The following is a 15,131-nucleotide window of genomic DNA, read 5'->3' on the forward strand; positions in this document are numbered from 1 at the left end:
TGAAGAGGAGAAATAAAAACTGACAGAAGAAAGAAACTGAAAAGGAATAAGGATAAATTCATGAAACATCCCAGACATACTGAAAACTAATTTTCCAAAAGCTCAGCTCAGCTGTGAACTCAGTTTTAAAATGACTGCACATGAAAACCACAATACCCAAAAGGAGAGAGAGAGCAAAAGGGAATGTCCTGCCACAGAGGCGCGGCGAGGGGGGGAGAAGTGGTGGGGACAGGTGGTAGGGATGTTGGAACCATTGGTGGTGGAAAATGGGCACTGGTGGAGAGATGGGTACTCGACCATTGTATGACTGAAATGCAAGCATGAAAGTTTGTAAGTCTGTAACTGTACCTCAGTGATTCACCAATAAAAATTTTTTGAAAAAAAATGATTGCACATGAGAATACACTGTAATACACTCTACTAAAATGACAATGGTCCAAGGAACAATAGGGAAAAAACAAGTAATTTACAATGTAAATTCATTTCCAAATTATTTAATAAACTTTAAATGAAAATTATGGAGAATATAACAAATGAAAATTTTAATATTTCTTTATAATCATTACTAAATTTTGGTTAGAATCTCCAAGAAGTACAAATATGCAGAATAATTTATAAAAAGTCACTCTTACAATAATGTGTAAGAAGTCAGTCTTTAATTTCTATAGGACTTTAACCTTTGTTAGGCATATTACAGTGAAGTTTGGTATTTCTTCTTAGTGTATCCTATTTTGTTCTGAATCCTGTAAATGCCTTAAAACACTGTTGCGAAAACAAGAGTTCTAAGGTTTTTAAAATACGAGAACTTTTGATACACGTAAATTGCTTTATATTGTGTTTAGAGCTTTATAAGCTAGTTTATATACGCATATCAATGCATATGCATGAAAAACATTTTCCAACTTTTTACCCCCATTAACTTCTAAATGAATATACTACAGCTGAATTTCCTTATTAGGAAAGCCAAGATGGTGCTCAGAGCAAGAAAACACAGCCCAACATGTATCCTCTTATTTTATCAGTTCAAAAATTAAAGTTAGATAAATCTTTCATTTAGCAGCGCACAAGTAAAGACAAGGATCATTTTTCATCTTTATTCCTTAAGGGATAAGTTTTATTTCCTTCTGCTTGATTGTGCTTCTTCCCTAAGCTATTTCCTAATTCTTCAGGATTTTCCGCCTCCATCTTGCCAGAACAGGACTTGAAATATAAAATGGAAATGAAAGAGAGCATGTGTGAGAACACTTCTGAAATAGTTAAGGTAAAGCCAAAATTAAAAAGGTTTTGCTGTCCCTTTTTGGATATCTCACATTTCGCTATGAGAGTCTGACTTACAAACTACAGGCTTCTCTCACTGTGTTGTCATACCGAACAGGTTTTCTTGGCACCAACAGAAAAGATACAGCTCTCCAATCAGAGCTCTATAAGCCACTTAAAAAACTCTTTCTCCCTTGAACCAAAACTGGATATAGTGAAAGGCCTGGGTTCCTAATGGGAATCTTTTATGGTTATTCTTTCATCCAGAACTCCCAATAAACTGTTTCCCAAACCCACGGCACTCACTAGGGAGCAATTTTACAACTTTCAAGCTTGCAAAGAGCTTCACTAACATGTACATAGTATAAGTCACTGTGCCACTGGCTCCTCCAAAACTACCAGAAGCCTTGGGATGGAAGACAAAGCCCATAATCTTAAAACATAAATGTATCAGTCACTTAACCTCTGTGACTTCCCCATACCAGTATATAAAAGTGTGTATAAAAATAGCTATTTCAGGAGCCAAGCCTGTAGCTCAGTGGCTCGGTCCATGGCTTGTATGTATATAATCCTGATTTGATCCTTGGTATATAAGAAACACCACAACAAAAGACCACTGCTTCTAGGAAACTGATAAACACTAATGGGACGCTGTCTAAAAATTGATACTTTATAAAGAAGTTACTTTCACTGTACAAGAGGACAAAATTCTCTTAGGAAACTGTTCTTGGGTGGAGGGTGAAAGGGGGCTGGGTTTTGGAAAACTCTTCAGTGATCCGGGACTATTCCTGGCTCTGTGCTCAGGACTGACCCCTTGGTGCTGCAGCTCAAGGCCAGGGACTCAACCAAGGTCTAGTGTCTAACCCTTGCACCATCCCTTCTGCCCCCAGGAAACTTTTACGTGCTCATTAGATAAGTGAAGCCACCAAACACTGAGGAACTGATTCTCTCTCCTCAAACCACTTTCAAGTGCCAAGGCAGGGAGGGATTCTGTTCTGCCCTATGATACGCCACATACAATTTACAATGAAAATTTGGATCTACGATTTGAGAAATGGTATTCAGGCTTGGGGGACCACCAAATGACATAACATTGGTGACATAAAAATTCAGAAATAAAGGTACTTAGAGTTACCAAGTGACCTGTTGGAGGTCTATACACTTACCAGACCTTAAAAATGCTGGCTGAGAAGAGACGACTGCATCAGGTAAGTTGGCCATATCAAACAGTTGACTCTAATCATAACTGTTGCCGGCTAAACTACAGCAATTTTCAAAACTGTTTAGTGGAAGTTAGAAGCAATCAGCATTAGATTAATTGAAAGCAGTGTGAGCAGTTATTAGCATGCAGTGCACAACAAAGGCAATAATTGAGGTTCATTCATTATACATTTATTTTCTCTGTTATAATTTGAAAATTTGATTTCCTTTGGTTTGATAAATTACATTTGCTTATATGAATTAGACAGGCAAGATAAAATATCTGCTTTATTAAACAGTAGGTAAAAGCAGCATCCTCTGTTTAGCTGGGAAGTGATTATGCTACTATGTAACAATGTGTAGTCAGGAACTTTGCAGTGACGTCTCTAACACAGTAGGGTTAGTCCAAATTTCAAACAGAGCTTAGTTTTATATATTCAAGTCTTACAAATAATAGAATCAGGTTGATAGTTTATGACATAGTGGAGCCAATGATTCACTGAGGAAATTATACAGTTTACATTTGAGTTAATAGATTCTGAAACCTTTAACTTCTAACTTGTGGAATGACTTCACGGGGTGTCTCTTTTACTACTAATGATGTAAACATAGGAATAGCTAATATGTACTAGTCAACTACTTTGCATGTTGAAATTGAGTTCAAGTAACTACATTCAATTGATTCAATATAATTAGAATTTTTTTAAATAAATAAGTAGAAATAAGCCTACTTTTATGACATGCATTTTAGATAAAGATTGAAGAAAAAAATTCTATGTTTATTAAAGGAAAAAGAGAAATGTAAATGAGATCAATACTTTAGAAAACTCAGATACTCTGACTAGATATTGCCACTCCAATTGCAATTAGCATTGAACTATTTCAAGTTCACACAAATTTTTAAGAAAAAATAAACAAAAATCCATGACTTCAAGAAACTATTGACTCTTGAAGTATACTGAAAACTGTTCTTCTGACAGTTTAGCGCTAGCTTTGCTAAAATTCTAAACATGTAAACACAGAACTCTTGAAATTTAATAGAATAAAATTAGTAAGAAATATTGGTGAAATTCTTCTGCAATGATTAGATACATTTTTCAATCTAAAAACAAAACAAAAAAAAAGAAGGAAACCTCTTCACAAGACAGTACTTCATAATGGAGAAAAGCAACATAATGGGGCCACACACACAGAAATCCCAATTTCAATGCAGATATATATATATATATTTAACCACCAGCCCCTTGGTGCTCTTAAATTAGCAATCTGGACTAAACTTTCTCAACACTGAAACACAATATTATCCATCCTTCATAAAAGGTAGATTTTTAGCTAAAAACTTGTGATCCCCTCATCTTTTCTGAATTATATACGGCCAGTCAGAAAACGGGGAAGTTTCGATCCTAGCTTGCAGGGGAGTTCCTAAGCTACAGGTTTTAAATCCAAAGTCATGACTTTGCAGTTTGATCAAGTCAGTTCGGGACACTTGAACTGACATTACTGCAGAGTATCTTCTGAGCTCTTGGCCTGGAGTTTAGGAGTCACAACTCAGAACTAGGAGTTCTGGGCACATGCCCAGAGAAGGGCCTTCTGAACCCTTAAGCGGGCTCAACTTGACCCTCTTCGTGGCCCCGAGGCCTCAGTCCCACCGGCCTCTGCTGCACGGATAACGGGACCAAGCATGATTTGGAGGAACGTAAAGGGAAGCTTGAAATAACTCGCAGCAGCAGCGGGTTTTTACCCACCGGCTCAGAGGGTCCCATCAAAGAATGACTTTTGGAAAGACACAGCGGGAGGACACATCCTGGCCAGGAAAATGCCCCACCTCCTCCTAATTCCTAAGAGGGGATGGGTCTAGGCGAAGTCACCCCCACCGGTTCCCGGGGGCGCGGGGGTTCACACTTGAAATAGCTGGGGGGGAGAGGGGGGGCACTCGTGGGCGCTGCTTCACCCGAGACACCACCTGCCTCCCGCAGAAAGTTCTCAACTTGGGGGGGGGGCACCACCCACGGAGCAGGGAAGGAGGGGGTGGCGCTCCAGCCAACCAAACCTGAGCGCTTGGCCCGGGCTCTTTGCTCCAAGACTTTCCAATTCACTTCGGTCGAGAGCCCCGCCGCCCCCGCCATGGTGCTCCGGCCGCCGCTCAGCCGCGGCCCGCGGGACCCGCCTGTCAGCGCCGCCGGGCTGGCCCCGCCCCCCCGCGCGACACTGTCGGGAGGCGCGGCGGCCGGAAGTGAGCGGGAGGACCGGCTTCCACCTCAGCCCGCGGCCCCCGGGGCTCCCGAGAGGCGACCGAGAGGGGAGCGTGAGAGCGGGGGCGGTGTCGCCTCGCCGCAGCGTGGAGGGCGGCCTGGGGGGTTTCTTTCGGCGGCGCGCGGCGCTTTCCGGCTGCCGTCAAGCGCGGCGCTGGGCCGTCGGGCGGCGGCTGAGGGGCTGCCATGGCGGCGGCGGCGGCGGCGGCGGCGGCGGCGGCGGCGGCGGCGGGCCGGCTGCCGAGTTCCTGGGTGCTGCTGGCGCCGCTGCTTGGGGGGCTCGCGCTCCTGGGAGTCGGGCCGGTTCCGGCACGGGCGCTGCACAACGTCACAGCCGAGCTCTTTGGGGCCGAGGCCTGGGGCACCTTGGCGGCCTTCGGAGACCTCAACTCCGACAAGCAGACGGACCTCTTCGTGCTGCGGGAAAGTCAGTGCTTGCCTGGCCCTTCCTCTGTCCACCGTCCCTGTGCCTCTCCCAGTGTCCCCCCACGCCCCTCGCCCAGGTGGCCGGCGCGCCTGCCTTTCCCGGGCCTTCTCTCCTAGCCCTGTCGCTCTCCCTTTATCTTCAGCACCTTGACAGCTCTGCCCGGTTGATCCATCTGGTCCAATCCCAGGTCCTGGCCCGGTCACCCCACAGTGTGGTCTACCCACCTCCCCCCCTCACACCCCCAAACACCCCACTTTTGTCTTGAGAAGCCCAAGACCTTCACCTCTTCCTCTGCCTTGCATAGTGTGGCTTTCCTGATTCCTCATTCCCAAGGAGTCCTCAGAGCTTCACTCTGCGTTTCCTCCCAAGGCCCTTCGTTCCCACTAGCATCACTTGCTTTTCCATGTACTGAAAGGCCCTCAGGCCCCCTCCCCCCCACACACACACACAGACACAGGGAATTCTTCTCCCTGCTCTTATGTTTGTCAAATTCACCCGTGTTCTCCCTCGATCTGGGCCACAGCTTCAAAGCTTCTGATGCTTCTGTGCCTCCGAAGTCCCAAACAGTCCAGAGCTCACAGAGCATTTTCACAAGGACCACTGGTTCTCACATTTTCAGATTCAGGGCTCTCCTGAGCTGAATAGTCTTTTATTTCCACTGGCTTCCCTTCCCTTTCACACTACCCAAGTCTAGCATATCTACTTCCATTGATATCTTGTGGTTTGGGGGAGTTCTTGGCTTTAACCACTATTAAACATACTATATAAATCGTGATACCAACATGGCCATCAAAGAGTCTTACGTTGTTGAGTATCCATAGAAGCTGGAGAGGTGAAGGGAAGGATGAAACCGTCATTAAAACTTTACTGAAAGCATCCCTGTGCACATTTGTTCCAAACCTTGCCAGAATCCATTGAGCTACTTGTGGACCCGGGATTCTTTCCTGTCTTTGTGTGATTCCCATTATTGCAGGAAGGGTGCCAGTTGCCACATCTCTGCAATACTTTACAAACTGATAGAATATCTCCTCTCAACTTTAAGAATGGCCTATGTCTGATTCAACAGTTTTAAAAGTCTATCCCAAAGGGTGTTCATTGAGCTCTAAGAATGTGTCAGTCTGTGGCATGCTTTCGTAGTAGCTAGAAGAGAGGATCTTGGAAGAATCTGCAATTTTCTGCTTTGGATATATAATCATGTTGTTATAACCAGTCAGATACCTATAGTGGACATTCCTATGTCATTGGTAAACCTTATAAGGAGCTGCATTTTTATGTGTGGGCAAGACAAGGCTTGACATAAAGTTAAGGTACGATCTTTGTTTCTTTAAAGTCTGTTGAACTCACCCTTACCAGAAGGCATTACTGTCAGTTTATCTTGACCAACTACATTTCACCATGTTCACTCTTCCTGTTTCTCTACTATTTAGAACACTGAATTTGTGATTACTGTTAGGAACCCCATTCCATTAGACAACAAGTAGGATAGCCTGTGGAGGGCAGATGAACTGGAGTAAAATGAAAATTAAGTTGTTGAGAACATTACTTAGAAAGTTTCGTGTAAGAACTCTCTGGATGTCTTATTGGGAAACATTTTTCTAATATATTTACTTCTTTTAGGAAATGATTTGATCGTCTTTTTGGCAGACCAGAATGTTCCCTATTTTAAACCCAAAGTAAAAGTATCTTTGAAGTAAGTACCCATGTATTTGTTTCTGTAAAACATTACTTATTAGTGTAAAATAAATATGCAATAAGTGGTATTGTCTTTGAAATCAATTTAATACAATGGTGGTGTGACACAAAAATTTGAGATAACAAGTAATTTTTTTAGGAAACATAGTGAATGTACTAAAACTTAAAAATAAACTTGAGTGCATCCAAGTTTGTTCTGCATGTATAGCAATCTCTCTTATCGTCAGCATGCCTGAGGCAGCATTTCACAGGTCTAATCAGGTCAACTCTTATGATTTGTGGGAGTTGAGGGGGAGTAATTCACACTTGGGAAAAGGTCAGTGACCTTGTAATTTTTGTTTGCTTTTTGACAATCAAGTGATGAGATTTTAAGGTTAGATTATTGAAGGAATTTAAATAAAGTTGAGTACTTTTAAGCTTTTTGATATTTTATTTTATGACTTGCATTGTATAAAACAATGGGCTGGTGCCATAGCACAGTGGGTAGGGTGTTTGCCTTGCACACTGTTGACCCGAGTTCCATTCCTTCGTCCCTCTTGGAGAGCCTAGCAAGCTACCAAGAATATCTCACCCACACGGCAGAGCCTGGCAGGCTACCCGTGGCGTGTTGCATATGCCAAATACAGTAACAACAAGTCTCACAATGGAGACGTTACTGGTGTCCACTCGAGCAAATCAATGAGCAACGGGATGACAGTGACAGTGATTATATAAAACACTGATCCCAAGCTATAGTAAGCTGTCTTAATTTTGAAATCACAAAAGGATTAATTGCTTTCTGGTTCAAGGAGTAAGAGATGGGTCAGTGCAAGTCTTATAGAAATTTATGTGACTTGAGCTTCACCAAGAAAACAAGGAAGAGTTTTTTTGTTTTGGGGCACAGCATTCACCAGGTATAGCAGGCAGACCATGTGAAGAGGAGATAGAAAGTTTTGCCTGACAGAAGTTTACGGTGTACAATGAAAAATTATGGAATAGAAGTATCAAAATAGTGAGGTTGAACTTCTATAAGAAATGGGGAGTCATTTCAAATTCTTGTTTAATAGATTGCTGTTGAGAAGTTATGTTATTTATTAAGCAGGATGAATTAGTGTATGGAAATATCAAAATTAAGAAATGTTTGAGAATTTTAAGTCACTGTATAGGCTTCCTTCAATGCAAGTATTTACTTTCTGAGTTTTTGTGTAGTTGATCTGTTGAGAGATGACAGCTGTGTTGACCATCAGTATTGTGTTGCTCTCGGTGTCTTTCTTCAAGACTGTTAGTTGTTTTAAGCGTTTTGCTGGTCCCTCATTAGATGCACGTATGTTTAGGAGTGTGAGTTCTTCCTGATGTACATATCCCTTGATCACTAAGAAATGACCTTAGCTGTCTTGTATAACCTTTTTCACCCTGAAGTCTGTGTTGTCTGAAACTAGTATGGCCACCCTGACCATTTTTTTTTTCTTTTTGGGTCACATCCGGCATTGCACAGGGGTTACTCCTGGCTTTGCACTCAGGAATCACCCCTGGCGGTGCTCGAGGGACCATATGAGTTGCTGGGAATCAGACCCAGGTCGGCCACTGCAAGGCAAATGCTCTACCCACCCTGACCTTTTTGAGGTGGTTGTGGAATTGTCTTCCAACCTTTGTCTTTGTGTACTATTTGCTCTGATCGTTCAAATATGTTTCTTGTATGTAGCAGAGAGTTGGGTTCAATTTTCTAATCTATCCTCCCACTCTGTGTCTCTTAATGTGTGCATTTAATCCATTGGCATCGAGGGGGATTATTGTTATGGAATTTGTGCTATCTTTCTGCCGGAGTTTGGTTGTTTGTGGGGCATTTCTTAAAGTACCCTTTTAGTTCTTACAGCAATGGTTTTGAGTCTATGAAGGTTCTGATTTGTTTTTTAATCTGTGAAGTTGTGTATTGTTCATATTTAAATGAGAGTTTGGCTGGGTAAATTATTCTTGGTGGGGTGTTTAGTTCACTGATTTTTATTTTAACTATATTTCACCACTGTCTCAGTCCTAGAGTATTTCATTTGATAAATCTGCTGTGAATCTTAATGATGCTTTTTTTGTATAAAATTATTTTTTTAATGATCTTGCTTTCAGTATTCTGTCTCTGTGACTTTTGTCATTATGATTAGGATGTGTCTTAGAGTATTTTTATTTGGATGTCTTTTAGTTGGTAGTCTTTGGGCATCCTAGATTTGGTTACGTGTCCTCTCTAGCTCTGGGAAGTTCTTAGTAGGCTGTGCTCCCTCATCATGGTTTTTATCCTGGTCCTCTGATTCTTATGTTGTTCCTATGATAATGTTCTTGTGATTCTTATGATTATTCCTCTTCAAATCATCCCAGAGTTCTTTCATTAGCTCAAAATAAGTTTAGTTGTTATGGGACAGAAGTTACTTAGAAAGATGCAAGCAGTGGGGGAAAAGAAAAGGCATATGTGTTCAAGAGATAACATGAGCTTGAAAAAGTACATAAGCAATCAAGAGACCTAGGGGCAAGCAACATATATGCTCAAGGGACAACACCTGCTTGAATAGCAAGTTCATATTTTTAGCAAGTTCATATTTCAGCTAACCCAGTAATCATTGTTTTCCCATTTTGACTGTAGAATGAGTGTACTTAAGAACCTAGCAATATTAAAATACTGCATTTCTGTACTTTTTCCTTGTATGATATGTGTTTACCTTTTAAAATACGAATTTTAGGTTCAGGGGAGATGGATTAAAGAGATAACAATATAGGAGGAGTGAGGAAGTCTAGAGTCAGTTCTCTAGTACTGCATGATCCCCAAGAGTAGTCCCTAGCTATCAAGCCTGGAATAGACCCCAGCGTTGCCCAGCATTGTCCAAAAACAGGAAAAAAAGTTGTGTGGTTTTCTCTGTATGAATAATGTTTGAGTGTTGTGGACGTAGTCTGTTTTTATATTTTATATTTTTATATTTTATCACTGAGATATGTATTTATAGTAGTGTTCATGTTTATGCTCTTGGTGTACAAAGTTGCTGCACTTGGTAACACCACCAAAGTTCATTCCATCACTATCTTATTGTCACTTCCAGTCCATAGTATACCTTGCCTGGTAATCCCACCTAGTAACTTCAGTTCTATTGTCAAAGCCCAAGGGCCCATTTCCATTCTGTTTCTCTGGTTTTTTTTTTTTTTTTTTTTTTTTGTATACTACATATGAGTGAGATCATCCAGCTTCTGACCCCTTCCCTCTGAGTTATTTCACTTAACAAGATAACTTCTTCCACCCTGTTGTAGGAAGTGGTAGAATTTTTTAGGTAGTATGCCATTGTATACACAATTTCTTTATCTACTCATCTGCCAGGCATTTGAATTATTTCCAGATCTTGGCTATTGTCAATAATGCTTCAGCGAACATAATTGTGAATATCTTTTTGAATTAAAAAAAGATATGCACAATTGTTTTGTGTTCTTGGCAGAGAATCCAAGGAGTGAAATCTCTGGGCTATATCATAATTCTATTTTTGATTTTTTGGTAAAGTTTCTATATGGTTTCTCATAGAACCTTCCCCAAAACAATGAATGAGAGTTCCTGGTTCATCACTTCCTGCTAGCACAGGTTGTTTTGGAAATATTAGATGCTTTCTGTGGTGAAGTGCTTCTCAATATTGTTTTGTATTGATGATGAACACTCTTTTCATATGCATGTTGGTCTTCATATGTCTTCCTGAAGTGTCTGTTCAACTTCTTCCACCACCCCTCCCCCTTTTTTGGTGGGGGCACACCTTACAGTGCTCAGGGCTTATTCATGGCTATAAACTCAAGAATCACTCCTGGTGGGGCTTGAGGTATAGATGGGGCGCTGGGTATTGAATCCAGCTCAGCTGTGTACAAGGCAAGCAACGACCTGCTGTACTCTCTGTCTAGCACCTCACTTAATTTTTGATGGATTTGTTTACAAATAGCAGAGTTTTGTGATAATTTTATATAGCTTAAAAACTTGCCCTTTGACAGATATTTCACCCCTTTTAGTAAGGTGTTTTTATTTTAGCCATACTTTCTTATATACTACGCTGATTTTGAAGTTTGAAGTGGTTACATTTGTTTATTTTTACCTAACATCATTGGAGACACCTCTGAAGTCAATATTATGGAGAGTTCTGCCTATATTTTTCTTGATTTTTTAAAATGAATTCAGATATCTAATATTAAGGTCTTTGATTTATTTGAATTAAGTTATTTGTATATGATGGTGATGTGAAATAGAAGTCAAAATCCTTTTTTTTTTTAAATGTGGCCAGTTTTTCTAATATTGAATTTAAAAGAAAAGGCTTTCCATCTTCAGCTTATGTTCCTAGCCCCTTTATTAAAAATAATCTGTTCAGGGCCTGGTGGAATAGTAAAACAGGTCAGGCATTGTCTTGCACACACCTGACCTAGATTTGCTCCTTAGCATCCCATATGGTCCCCTGAACACCATTAGGAGTAATCTTTGAGCACATCAAGGAGTAAGCCCTGAGCACTTCTGGGTGTTGCCCCCAAGCAAAAACATAATAAAGAAAAGAAAAATAATTAACTATCCATATTCTGAGGGTTTGTCTCAGGGCTCTCAGGTTTGTTCCATTGGTCTGAAAGTGTGATTTATTGTAGTACCACACAGTTTGAATTGCTTTCGCTTTATAGTGTAGCTTGACGGTAGGGAAGACAATGTCCCTCATCTTCATTTTTCTCAAAATCTCTTTGAAGATTTGGGAGAGATTTATGTTTTAATATTTTTTTTTTTTGCTTTTTGGGTCACACCTAGCGATGCTCAGGGATTATTCCTAGCTCTGCACTCAGGAATTACCCATGGTAGTACCTGGAGGACCATATGGGGTGCCGGGGATCAAACTTGGGTCAGCCCCGTGCAAGGCAAACACCCTACCCGCTGTGCTAACGCTCCGGCCCTTTATATAAATTTTTGTAGTATTTGTTTTATGTTCTTGTGTGATGTTAATGGAATTTTGGTATAAATTACATGTGTGTAATGCTTTTGGAATGATCATTTTAAGTTATTCTTTCCATTCCATGAATATGGAATATTTTTCTATTTCATTATTTTTGTTTCCTTTAATAGTGATTTGTAGTATTTCTTGTTTATGTTTTATGCCTGCTTTGTGATTTCTACAGACTTGAAGTTTGGGACACAATTATAAATAGATTTTTAAAATTTTGTTTTCTTCTAATTTGATGTGCATGTTTGCATGTGAAATACCACAGACTTCTGTGTGTTGATTTTGTTTGTGGTCCTTGGGTTTTCTATGTGTATTATGCCATCTCCAAACGATATTAGTTAAAATTCTCCTTTTTCAGTTTTCATCCTGTTAATTTCTTTCATTTGCCCAGTTGCTGAGACAGGACTTCTAAAACTATTTGAAAGTAGAAAAAGTAGAAATTCTCGCCTTATGTTGTAATCTTAGAAGGAAACTTTTAGATTTTTAGTTATGAGTATGATGTTTGTTGTAGGTTTTTTATATGTGACTTTTATATATTGTGATAGTTCCATCTATTCCTGATGGAATAGATGTCTTGACTTTTTGAGGGTTTTTTTTTTTCTGGTTTTGTTTTGTTTTGTTTTTTATAATTAGTGTGTGTTGAATCTTGTAAAACATTTTATCTGCATCTGTTGGTAGGGTCATGAGATTTTTATCTTTTCTTTTTTTGTGTGTATAATTAATTTAATTTTGTATATTGCTCCATCCTTACATTCCTGTAAGGAATGTATGGCTCCCAGCTGATCATATGTATGATTAATTTGATGTGTTGTTGACTTTGGCTCATTAAAATTTTGTTGAGTATCTTTACATATGTGTCCATCAGGGATATTGGTTTGCAATATAAAAAAAATTATTTTATACAGTAGTTCACAATATTTGATTATCTTTAATATTCAAACGCCAATCCCAACACCATAACACCTTCCCACTACCATATTTGGGATGTTCCCACCTGAACCCCGACCCCTACCTCAAAGCAGAACCAAAATAATTCATTTTGTATTGTTTGTTATGAATAAAATGCTGAAAGTGATCCAAGAAAGTTTCCTTAGAGTAAAGTGTGTGAAGATTGTTGTATTTCATCCAGGGGCCATTAAGCCCTTCTATAAGAGTTTACTAACATGTTGTTGAAGGTTGAGCCTTCTGTGTTTCTATATATTATATGTCACTGTGATTGTCATCCCGTTGCTCATCAATTTGTTCGAGCAGGCACCAGTAACATCTCTCATTGTGAGACTTCTTGTTACTGTGTTTGGCATATCGAATACACCATGGGGAGCTTGCCAGGCTATTATACATATTATATATGTATACACATATTATATATGTGTATATATATGTAAAAATATATTTTCCTCTAAGATTGATTGCCTTCTACTTTAAATCCCACCAAATATGGTGTGCTACTCTTGGAATATTAGTAGTGTGAGGTATGACAAATCCAGGAGAAAGTTCAGTCATGGGTGAGGCTTAGCTCGAGCAAATGGAGAGCAGCTGTGAGCATGGCAGCAGTTGAATTCTGTAGGTGTTTGAATACAGGGACTAGGTCCCTTGGAGTGGGGAGGGGCTTCAACCCGCCCCCCGTCCCAAGTGTCCCGAATGAAACAGTCTGGTAAGGTGTCCTTTGGCATGGCTATTGCAGTGTCGTTTTATGCTCTCTCCCTGAGAGAGAACAGTGAGTCTCTGGATCTTCGCCATTGATGAGATTATCTGATGCCAGCAAGAGGCAGCTTATGGGTATGACTGCCAAGTGATAGGAAACAAGGGTACAAGGGGAGGCGGGGCAGTCACCCATTCCCGGTTCCATTGAACCTGGAGTTTTCAGTCACAAGGTCCCTTAGGTTTGTAATTTTTTTAAGTGATTTTTTTTAGTGTAATTTTTTTACTTGTATTATCAGAGTAGTATTTACTTCATGGAAGCTGTTAAGAAGTATTGATTTGAATACTATTGAATGAGGTTGAGAAGGATAGGTGCTTAGGTACCCTGGTAGAATCTGATGTTAAACCTGTTTGGACTAGGATTTTTGGTTTTTGAACCATAATGACTTGTTTCTGGCTTTGTGCTCAGGGATCACTTCTGATGGGCTTGGGGCATATCCCGCAGGATGATGCCATGGATTTAACCCAAATTGGCTATGTGTAAGGCAAGTACCCTATCTGCTGTACTGCCCCACTTTTTTCAGGGGGGTGTATGTAGGGGAATAACTTTATTTCTATTTCAGTTTACTTACTAGTAACTGTTTCTGTTCAGCTTTTCTGTTTCCTTCCAGTTTACTATTAAGATAATGTGTCATCCTAAAATTTTATTCATTCCATCTAGGTTCTCCAGCTTAGTACCATAAACTTGTTAATAGTCTTTTGTACTTTTGATGTATTTATAATCTGTCCCCCTCTCATTCTCATTTCTGATTTAATTTATTAGAATTTCCCTGGTGTGTGTGTGTGTGTGTGTGTGTGTGTGTGACTAAAGGGTTTATTTATTCTTTTGTGAGACCAATTCTTGTTTTCATTACTTTTAGTATTGATTTATATATATTTTGTTTCTCCTCTAATTTTTATTATTTCCATTGGATTTCATTTGTTGTTTTGGAGTGTTTTGCTGATACAACTCTTTTTTTCTTGTGTATTCATTTTTGTGCATCTTCCAGAACAAGAATTATTTATTTTTTTATTTCCTCTTTGATTCAGGGTTGCTTAAGAATATGTTTAGTCTCCAAATGTTCAAGTTGTCCAGCATTCTTTTTTTTGGTAGATTATACCTGCAAAACATGTCTGAAAAGAGACTCACCTGTTTTATGTCCCAACATGTGGTCTATCCTGGATAGTGTTCTGCGTGCACAGAATAAGAATATGTATTGGCTTTTGCCAGTGTGGAGAGCTTTGTACATGTCTATTAATCCCTGCTCTTCTGGTTCTGCATTCAGTACTATTATTTTCTTTTGATTTTCTGTCTGGTTGATCTATCCAGTGAAGAGAGTTGGGTACCAAAATCTTCTATTATTGTGTTATTTTCAGTGTTTGTCCTCAGTAACATTTCCATAGTTGCTTTAAGGACTTTGCTTCACCTTCATTTGGTATGTATATATAGATCTATATTTTTTAATTTTTAATTGGTTATCCATGAAATAGACCATTACAAAGCTGATCATAATTGGGTTTTAGTCATGCAATGATCCAGCAACCATTTCTCCACCAGTGTACATTTCCCACAACCAATGTCCCCTGTTTCCCTCCCACCACCCCCCACATCCCATTTCCCACTCCCAGCCTCCCTCTATGGGAGGCACTTTCCTTCTCTGTCTC

General features: G+C 39.9%; 2 protein-coding genes across 3 annotated transcripts in view; one reads left to right on the top strand and one right to left on the bottom strand.

The window, feature by feature from the left end:
- Positions 1-4,719, bottom strand: part of PHKB (phosphorylase kinase regulatory subunit beta) — a 262,109-nt gene extending 257,390 nt beyond the window's left edge. The window contains exons 1-2 of one of the 2 annotated variants that reach the window (XM_055146377.1): positions 4,508-4,633; positions 2,424-2,536 (exon numbers count right to left, since the gene is read on the bottom strand). In XM_055146377.1, the coding sequence (XP_055002352.1) occupies positions 2,424-2,478 (55 nt within the window). In that variant the 5' untranslated portion in view covers positions 2,479-2,536; positions 4,508-4,633. Of the gene's footprint in view, positions 1-2,423; positions 2,537-4,507 lie in introns of both variants that reach the window. The other variant, XM_004600687.2, reaches the window with a different exon arrangement.
- Positions 4,720-4,760: 41 nt separating this feature from the next.
- ITFG1 (integrin alpha FG-GAP repeat containing 1) overlaps positions 4,761-15,131 on the top strand; it is a 202,308-nt gene continuing 191,937 nt past the window's right edge. The window contains exons 1-2 of the mRNA XM_004600970.3: positions 4,761-5,136; positions 6,754-6,826. Of these exons, the coding sequence (XP_004601027.3) occupies positions 4,896-5,136; positions 6,754-6,826 (314 nt within the window). The 5' untranslated portion in view covers positions 4,761-4,895. The remainder of the gene's footprint in view (positions 5,137-6,753; positions 6,827-15,131) is intronic.

The sequence above is a fragment of the Sorex araneus genome, chromosome 8, assembly GCF_027595985.1.
Source record: "Sorex araneus isolate mSorAra2 chromosome 8, mSorAra2.pri, whole genome shotgun sequence".
NCBI lineage: Eukaryota > Metazoa > Chordata > Mammalia > Eulipotyphla > Soricidae > Sorex > Sorex araneus.